Here is a 10,304-nt window from a genome sequence, read left to right as displayed (position 1 = left end):
CTGCTCGTCGCGTGTAATCCGAGATTAGACACCTCGACTGGATATATGCAACGTCTGGGTCCCAATGTTTGTTGCATATATCCAGCTTTTACTGTACCTTCTTCTACTTTCTCCCCACCCTCTGCCGGGCTAAGGCCGTGTTTCCACTTGCGAGAGAACTCTAGGAAGTCTTGCAGAAGATACTTGCAACGCCGTTTACACTAGCAAGCAACTTTTTCCTTATGCATAATTAACGGAAAGCTTTAGTTTCCGAGATATTTGTGAAAAACTATTGTTGCTACTACATTGAATTCTATATATGCCTACGTATCTCTGGCGGTGTATGGGTCAGCATGCAGTCGTCGACCGAAAAATCAGTATACATATATAGACATATACCTGACAGACTGTCAGACAGTAACTAGCCAATGTAAACATTACTGCAAGTGAGATCGCGACAGTTCCCATGCGCTCGCAGCAATTTGTTGCGACAGCCGATTACTTGCAGGTCCAAACAGCTCGCCGCAACTTCTCGCACAATAGGACTAGTTCCGAATATCTCGCGCTCGCAATGACACTTTTCTGTTTTGTCCATGACTAATTTTACATTTCTTTCCGTTACTGTGTAATAATAGAGCTGAAATAAGTTACTAATGACCCTTATAAGGTTGATGCAACTTTAAAAATAAAATAATTTTTGAAAAAGAATATAACCGACTTCGAAATGCACTAAAAAGTATGAAATAATTTCTAATGGAATAATTTCTATTTCCTTTACACAAATACCCAATAGCTATTAATAAAAACTATTTACTCGAGAAATAGTGCACTAAATACATTCCAACCTTTTCAAAGGCGGCGCAAAATTGAACAATACATACCCACATAGATCGCACAGTCAGATAACAAAAGAGCCGAAAGTACAATTTAATTAAACATCGCGTTTCTATCTGTGCCATGAACCATAAAAGCAAGGGACGCACAGAAATTGTTCTTTAGGCAAATTCATTTGTCGCTGGGGCAACAAAAGATGTATTTAACAATGTATTTTATTAGTCGAACGTATTCCTGGTCGAACTTAGCCGACTAGTACATCTAGGAAATAAATGCTGCTAGTCGACAATGCCAATACGGGCAACACGGACTCCTTGTAAAGAAATATTCTGTTTTACGGGTGTTAGAACGAACACGCGTTTTATTACCTATTATTCGAAAACGACTTAGGAAATTACTCGTCGTGCAGCAAATTTGGGGAAGTCCTAATTACTTTGTTACCGTCAGCGTCGGCTACCTGCGTTACTCCACGCGGAGTCCTCAAGCTGATTGAAAATCAGCCCCCTTTTTCCAAGAAAATCCAATCAGAATCGCTGTTAGAAAAATCCCCACCTCCGAAACAAGTTTACCTTATAAGCAAATTTACAGACCACATTTCGTTAGATTTTAAAACACATTCAAACAGTTTGCTCATTGCGCGTGAAAATTAAATCAGAAAATGAGCATATCAAAATCACTTGATTGGTCCCGTGAGGATGTTATGAAACTGATTGGATTTTACGAGTGCAACCCATGCTTATGGGATTGCAGAAATAGTAATTATAAAAACGGAATATTACAAAGTGAAATATGTGCGACTATTGTCGGGGAATTATCGGCAACTGTCGATGAAATAAATCGGAAGTTACATAATTTAAGAAGCCAATGGCATAGTGAAACAAAAAAATTAAAAATTAAAAAGAGTGGTAGTGGAGCGGAGGAAGTCTATAAATCAAATTGGTGGTGCTTTGACGCACTGAAATTTTTAGACGTAGGCAACGCTTCGACTTTTGACGCATTGGTAAGTACCTATAGATATTTATATTTCGTTGAATAAAAAAAATGTATGAAATTAATTTTTTTGATATATTTTTCTATATTATTACATATAGTTACATATTTTTATAATTTAAATATTCTACATGTGTTGGTACTGCCATTGTACTTCGCCTTGTGGCGAAACAAAATACTCCTTAAATTCCTCACGAATTCTCATCGCTTCTGTTCCTGGTCTGTTATTTTGGCCTCTTTGTAAATTAATGAGATTCTGTGAATTCGTTTATATTCGAACCCCCTTCAATATATCACATCTGTGTGACGTCATTTGTACATAATATAAAATTGTGCAATGAACAAGCAGCCATCGTAATCAACTTTGTTTTTTCTGGATTCAATTCCATCGGCTTCCTAAATACAACGAAACCTGCTAGCAAGTACCCAAACACACTTTCCACCATTCGTCTTGCTCTTGATAAACGGTAATTGTAAACCCTGTTAGGTGCAAATTGATTTTTAAAAGGAAATGGCTTCATTAAGTAAGGTTTTATAGCAAATGCATCGTCAGCTATGAAGCGTCTGTGAAGTTAGCACCTCATTTTCAAAAAACAAAACTTTTAGCAACTGTTCTATTTGCACCCGCAATAGTTCTACAGTTCCTGATAGGTTTCAGAAATAGTTCCGGCGAAAAACCTAAAAAAATAACATTTTGAAAATATGAGGTGCCAACTTCGCGTGGCACCGCATCATGAGAAAAATGTTACTTAAATCATCGTATTTTATAGTTTTCAAATAGTTCTACAGTTCCTGATAGGTTTTAGCAATAGTTCCGACAGCGAAATATTAAAAAAACAATGTCTAATCTCGCAACTGGCACCTCAAATTTCCATTAAAATGGCCAGAACTTTTTTGTTTTTGATTTTACGTCTTCGGGCCATAATATCTTCCGATAGTACTCTCCGGGGTGCAAATGGAACTCTCATCAGAACTTTGGATTTTTCAAAAAATTTCATTTTTGGACTTGGGAATTAGAAAGTTAAAGTGGCCAGAACTTTTTTGTTTTTGATTTTACGTCTTCGGGCCATAATAACTTCCGATAGTACTCTCCGGGGTGCAAATGGAACTCTCATCAGAACTTTGGATTTTTCAAAAAATTTCATTTTTGGACTTGGGTACTAGAAAGTTAAAGTGGCCAGAACTTTTTTGTTTTTGATTTTACATCTTCGGGCCATAATAACTTCCGATTAGAAAACAGCACCAACAAGGAGATTTGAAAAATCTTCAACAATGCCAAAGTTACCCTTTAAGGGTTTTTTCATTCAAAATTTCCTTTTTTTTCCTATATCGGCCGAATGTGTTTCGATATGCATATGCATTCAGGAAATACTCTAGTCGAACGCAGAAACGGTCTTCGATGTCTTTAAGATAGTCTATCTTTTGGAGCCAACTCAAATTAATATAACAAATTCCTTCCTTGAAATCAACGTGGTCCCACGCTCTGAAAAATACGGATCACCTATAAAAACAAAAAAGTTCTAGTCACTTTAACTTTCTAGTTCCCAAGTCCAAAAATGAAATTTTTTGAAAAATCCAAAGTTCTGATGAGAGTTCCATTTGCACCCCGGAGAGTACTATCGGAAGATATTATGGCCCGAAGACGTAAAATCAAAAACAAAAAAGTTCTGGCCATTTTAATGGAAATTTGAGGTGCCAGTTGCGAGATTAGACATTGTTTTTTTAATATTTCGCTGTCGGAACTATTGCTAAAACCTATCAGGAACTGTAGAACTATTTGAAAACTATAAAATACGATGATTTAAGTAACATTTTTCTCATGATGCGGTGCCACGCGAAGTTGGCACCTCATATTTTCAAAATGTTATTTTTTTAGGTTTTTCGCCGGAACTATTTCTGAAACCTATCAGGAACTGTAGAACTATTGCGGGTGCAAATAGAACAGTTGCTAAAAGTTTTGTTTTTTGAAAATGAGGTGCTAACTTCACAGACGCAGCTATGAACACGTATGGAACTGGCATGGACCTCCCCGGTAAAGGTGAATATGGTGGAAGGTCTAAAGTGTTATTTTCTAAAGCTGGGAATAGTGAGCTTTGTAAAAAAACACCTCCATCAGAAATTCTGCCATTGCATCCAACATTCATATACGTAATTTTGTAAGATGGGTCTGCCACTATCATTAGCACGATGCTATGGGATCCTTTATAATTGAAGTAATAACTCCCACTATTAGCCGGTGTCTTAAAAACAATGTTTCCCGTCTAGTGAACCAAGGCAATGAGGAAAATTCCATTTTTCTTCATACATTTTCGCAATATGCATCCATTCCGATTGAGTAGATGGGACCTAAAATAAAGATTATTACTGTTACAGGAAAATTCTTCAACGCTTCCAACAGCCGAACATGAAGTTTCAGGAGAAATTCCGCAAAATGAAGTGTTGAGGCCACATCGTGCAGCAAAAAAAAGGAAAGGCGATGATATTTTGCGTAGGTGCACCAAAATTCTTTCCGAGTCGAACGACGACGACCAAATATTCGGCGATTATGTTGCCTCAGTGCTGAGGAATTTTACTAATACAGAAAGTAAAAAAAAACTACGAAAAATTGTTCAGCGAGCAATTGTAGATATACAAGATGAAGAGGATGCCTCTACATCTTCAACAATATTATTCTCCTCCGATTCGTCACCACAAACTTTAGACACGACTATCTTGTACCAGTTAGAATAAACATTTTTTATAGTGACTTTTTTAAAACATGTTCATTTTTACTTAAATAAAAACCTTCTCTTTCCTTACCTTTAAATATTCCTCATGTAGTGTATCGTACAAAGCTTTGCATACTTCCGGAATAATTTTAGATATGGTGCATCAATGAATGATATGATTCTCCTAAAAAAAATAGTTATGTATATTGACTGATAAGTAAGTACGCGAAACGAGAGTTCTTGAACGTGTGTATGTCAGTTGAGTAGAGAAATAAATACAATTAAATATGTACTTACCGGATGCTAAAAATCTTAACGTTAAGATGAGCCTTTCCTTCGGAGATATTGAATCTCGCATCCGGGTGTCTTCTTTTTTAATTATGTGACCCACTTTTTGCATTAAAATTTCCACATCCACAGCAGTCATACGAATAAAATTAAAATATTGTTGTCCGTCTTCTATTTGAAGTTCTCTTAACAAATTATGGAAGCAACCGAATTCAGGTCGTCTCGAAATCCATTGTCGGACCCAAACGGATCTTTTTTTCTTTTTATTTAATAATAGCATTATTGCTGCTGCTACACGTTCACGTCTGCGCGGCATAGTGTTTGAAACTAAACTGGCGAGAAATCTCGGAACAGGTCAAACTACCCTGTCTATACAGTCCTGCAAGAAGTTGCGACAGTATTCTCTGACAGTCTCCCGCGCGACACATTTCTGGCGATACTTATTGCGGGAAGTTGCTTGCTAGTGCAAACGGCATTGCAAGTATCTTCTGCAAGACTTCTTCGAGTTCTCTTCCTCTCATATTAAAGTTGCATCAACCTCACAAGAGTCATTAGTAACTTATTTCAGCTCTTATATTACACAGTAACAGGAAGAAATGTAAAATTACTCGTGGACAAAACCGAAAAGTGTCATTGCGAGCGCGAGATATTCGGAACTAGTCCTATTGTGCGAGAAGTTGCGGCGAGTCGATGTGAACGTGTTTAGACCTGCAAGTAATCGGCTCTCGCGACAAATTGCTGCGAGCGCATGGGAACTGTCGCGATCTCACTTGCAGTACTGTTTACATTGGCTAGTTGCTGTCTGACAGTCTGTCAGACACTTATTGCAGAAGTTTTCTCGCAAGTGGAAACACGGCCTAACGGTGACTGACGAGGCCCATGCCACAGTATAGGAAAGAACAGTAGGCTCACTCCGTGTCGGCACCTTTGATCTCATGACCAATAGATCGCCATATTGCTAGTTATGCGCGGGCTCTAATTTGAAAAGCATTCGGTACAATCAAAAAGAGATTTCGTAATAGAATACCATAAAAAGACTATTAAATATCTACATTTAATTAAAATACACATTTTATTGAAATCTCTGTACAGTACAATTATTATATACAACAATTATTCAATTAATAAAGTCCTAATAAATTATATACAAATGTATAATGTATACAGCATATCTTAGAAATTAATAAACAACCCATAAAGTGGTAATATTTTGATAAAACAATGATGATAATAATAATAATATCTATATCTAAAATGTACAAGGAACGTTGGATAAATATCATTTGACAGATATAAAATATAGGGTGTCCCAGAACGCCTGTTACTGTTGTCACTGCTTGCACTTTGGCACCCTTTGAAGGAACAACGGTATCCACCTCTTTCACTCATATTTTATATCTCTGTATAAAATTTACTGAATTTTATCGCAACAGGAATGTTTTAGAAGTAACAGAGGTTAAAATGCAAGAAACTATTATCATATATATTCACAGCCGCCATATTGTTGGTTGTGCGATTCGGTCATGCGCGAGCGACAATTATTGGTACGCTTTTTGGCAGAGTGATCCTACTGTTCTTTCCTATACTGTGCCCATGCGTCGTTTGTCTTTCATTACGTAGCGAACGATCTAAGAGAGAGTATTCCTTTGACTGATACAACATAAGCTTAGAAGAGAATCTTTTGTTTAACTAATATTAATCACTACTAGATAAGAATCGTACCTAAATATGTTATTATTAATCTTGATACTGAGTGCTTTCATTTATCTACACACACCAGAAAACAAACGCTGCGCCAACATAATAAAATATAGCAGAAGTATTATATGTATAATCAGAAATAAATAAAATAAAATAAAATAAAGAATAAAGTGTTTTTTATCGTTCTTCAGCCCACTCTTCGGATGAAGTTCCAAATACGACCGGTCGCCGATCAAGATGAAATATTGAGGGGGAGGGGGGAGGGAGGAGGGGACCCCAAATATAAAAAGGTATCTTTGGCTTCCTATTAGTTTCCGAAATATTATTTAAAAACTTTCATACAATACATAGAATTTTTCCTATACAGACGTAACTAACACAACCGTCTTCGTTGTAGTAAGCTGACATCGTCAAGTGTCGAACAGCCGTTGACACAGCGGGGGTTCCAACCTGACTATCTATAAGGTGTCCTATTCAAAGCTTTGGAGATACGACGAGTATTGTAGCGTTGCCGTCCGCCTTCCGGGCAGCCGGAAATTTATCTAGCCTAATCTAACCTACGTATAAATCAAATGTGTTTAATTCCTTGAGAATTAGTAATAAAATATAAAACATAACGTAATGTAACTAAAAAAATAGATTTTACATGGAACACCCTATAGAAACGGAAGCCGATATCGCTATGGTGTGAACGGCTGTTCGACACTTGACGATGACGGTTGCTACAGCGAAGACGGTAATATTAGTTGCGTCTGTATAGGAAAAATTCTATGTACTGTACGAAAGTTTTTAATTAATATCTCGGAAACTAATAGGAAGCCGAAGATACTAATAAGGTGTCGATTCTGCGTCCGTACACATCGTGTATATGCAGCCGAGGGGTCGATTCTATGTTGTTTATTCTATTATTATTGTTTATTTATTCTATTGTTTATTATTCTATTATTATTGTTAGCTTGTAAATTATTCAATACAATTCTGTCCAAGTAATTTTAATTACTTGTAACTTCTAAGTGCATTAACCGATCTCGATGAAATTCTCAGCATACACATAACTCATTTCAATCTACGAAAGGCATATTTAAAATTTTAATTATACGCTCACATAAAAAAGTTGAAAAATTACCCTTCACTATTTTTTCTCACGGTTTCAACAAATTGTCATTTTGTAAAACCACAAAAGCATATATCTTAGTAAATTAATTTGTATGGCTTCTCGAGAAACCTCACATCATTTGGTTCAATTTTGTGACTCACTGTATATGAGACAAAGCAAATTTCGAAACAAATATTTTTATTACAAATGTTCACGGAATGTAATTGTCAATGACACTCGGGAAGTAAAGATGAAAAGAAACACTTACTGCGGCTTTGCGAATTCATTTTTTTGCTTCGATGATCACTACTTCGTAACATGTTTCGAACTGCCGCTGCCAGGGAAATTGGAAACCACCACAGCGTTGGCGTTTCGTTTTTGTTTCATTTGCGTAGCGTGGTGGGGGAAAGGCCCGCGTTGCCATCTACTACTTCTTTCTTAGACGTAGAAGACGTATTGAAAAATTGAATTTGCATCAATATTTGTGCAAAAAATAAGCACAAATGGCAAATAAAAAACGTACAAATTAGACGTTTCCGAGTAGGAGAAGGCTCCCCCTCAAAAGAACTTATAGAAAACTGTAAGTGCTTACAAAATACATTTCAGTAATTTGTGTGCAAATATTTACAAATATTTCTAACCTCATCCATTCTACTTTGTAGACGACAGAAACAATGGCAATCGTCGGTATCGACGATTGAACCTACTGCAGTTTTCAAAGAGAGAAATTCTCTCCCGGGAAAACGTTGTGTATCGAAAAATGTGAAGGAGGTTGGTCAGATAGATATGTCAGACCCCCTACTAGTTTGTAAATATCATAATAATGATCCTTCATTTATCTCAAACGATCCTAAAGATGCTGGGTGCATCTCATCAGAAAACGCCCATCGCGAAAATAAAGATGTGGGACGCATCTCATCAGAAAACACCCTTCGCAAAAACAATGAAACTGTCGTACAATCCGAATGTACAAGTGAGAGATCCACTGTACAAAACATCCTGGAGAATAGCGACAACAATCTCGTCGTAGACGTCGGACACGTAGATGTGGAACGTATTTCGGAAAATGTGCCAGAAGGCCGCCGCATTGTTGACGTTCAGTTCTTTTGGAATGAAATACACAGAACGTTCGACAATCATGCGTGAGGTATTGAATGTCATTTTCGCGATTGGAAAATGATCGGTAGTCGCCAGCATGGGTGTCACACAGTTTGCATTCAAATATAATGAATGTAAATGAGGCCATGACGACCGCGACTGTTGCAGTCGGAATCGGCTATGCACAACTAGAAGAATTATGCGCCGCCTTGAATATGCCCTGCATGGCTGAAACGACGTTACCTGAGGTACCGTGAATAACTTGTAGATGAATTTATGAAAAGCGCAATGCATACCATGCATACAGCAGGGGGAGAAGAAAGACGATTACCTTTTGAAAACAATGAAGTCGTCGACGGTATCCCATACATAACTGTGATAGCGGATGGTAGCTGGATGAAGAGATCGTATGGTACGAATTATAATTCACTTTCCGGTGTTGGTGCCATTGTAGGTTTCCGCACAGGAAAAGTTCTGTTTATCGGCATACGCAATAAATACTGCACAATATGTGATATAGCGGAACGAAAAGCTACATCCTCAAAACATCATAAATGTTATAAAAACTATGATCGTTATGCCAGTTCTAGTAGCATGGAAAGTGATGCTATTGCTGAAGGTTTCAAATGCGACATTGAAATGCATGGCTTGATATATAGAACGGTTGTTGCCGATGGTGATAGCAACGTCTATCATACTATTGTGAATAACAGACCTTACCGAGAGCAAAAAGTAACCGTTAAAAAAATTGAGTGTACCAATCACTTACTTCGTAATTTATGTAAAAAGTTGAGACACGTTGCGGAGAAAACGCAACGGTCACAGAGATCGTAGCTTTGTTGCGCACCGAAATATCGTTAAAAAAAATATTTTAAATATTCGTAGAGCTGTCGTTTTAACAGTCAATGCGCGAAAACAAGAAAAAGGGCCTCAGCATATCAAAGCTAGAGAACTTCAGAAGGACATTTTAAGTGTTCCTAGCCATATATTTGGTGAGCACAAGGAGTGCAATAGCCGCAGCCATATGTGTATGCGGGACGAAAACAGAGCTGAGAAAAATTACGTTCCATTTTTGAAATTATACGGTCTGTACAGCGAAGTCGAGAAAGTCATACGATTCTTCAGCTGCTATTCGGATAGTTTGTTAATGAAGGTTACAAACAATCCCGCAGAAACATTTGATTTGATTGATCATATTAATTTTGGTGCAAGAGGTTCCTACAGTTGCAGGAGCTGTTACGCAATACAATACGCAACAAGTACTTACAGAAATGCATAAGAACATGTGTAAAACCGTTTCAACACTAGTAAAGAGATTGGAGGAACGGCGACAGAAAAAAGTTGCGAAAACGAAAGAATTTCAAATGACCTACGGCAAGAGAAGGAAATTTAAGCCAATGCAAGGAACGGATAAATATTATGGTCCAAACTCGCAAAGACCAGATTTTCCGAGTGATATGCTGCTTCAACTTCGCAAGGAACATTATAAAAAGCTTGCTGACAATGCAAAAAATCGTACAATAATAGAAACGAACACAAGAAAGCAAAACGATTCAGATTTATGGAGAGCTTTAAAGGAGGAAATGCTAACTGCTTCGAATTTTGGAGCA

The 10,304-nt window shown here is 37.2% G+C and overlaps 1 protein-coding gene across 2 annotated transcripts; it reads right to left on the bottom strand.

Moving 5' to 3' along the window:
- Window positions 1-3,910: 3,910 nt before the first annotated feature.
- Window positions 3,911-9,906, bottom strand: LOC117609916 (uncharacterized). Of its 2 annotated transcripts, XR_013062668.1 has the most exons (3): window positions 4,809-9,906; window positions 4,603-4,695; window positions 3,911-4,149 (listed from the first exon to the last, which is right to left on the bottom strand). XR_013062668.1 is itself a non-coding variant. In XM_034336677.2 (2 exons), exons 1-2 carry the CDS (start codon window positions 5,113-5,115, stop codon window positions 4,661-4,663), a joined length of 342 nt encoding a protein of 113 aa, XP_034192568.1. In that variant the 5' UTR covers window positions 5,116-9,906; the 3' UTR covers window positions 4,419-4,660. The 2 variants fall into 2 exon arrangements, 1 of the variants encoding a protein (XP_034192568.1); XM_034336677.2 differs by lacking the exon at window positions 3,911-4,149 and having other exon boundaries at window positions 4,419-4,695.
- Window positions 9,907-10,304: the final 398 nt, after the last annotated feature.

This window comes from Osmia lignaria, chromosome 9, assembly GCF_051020975.1.
Source record: "Osmia lignaria lignaria isolate PbOS001 chromosome 9, iyOsmLign1, whole genome shotgun sequence".
Taxonomy (NCBI): Eukaryota; Metazoa; Arthropoda; class Insecta; order Hymenoptera; family Megachilidae; genus Osmia; species Osmia lignaria.
Note: the sequence above shows the minus strand (reverse complement) of the source record. Positions and strands in the feature narration are given on the sequence as shown.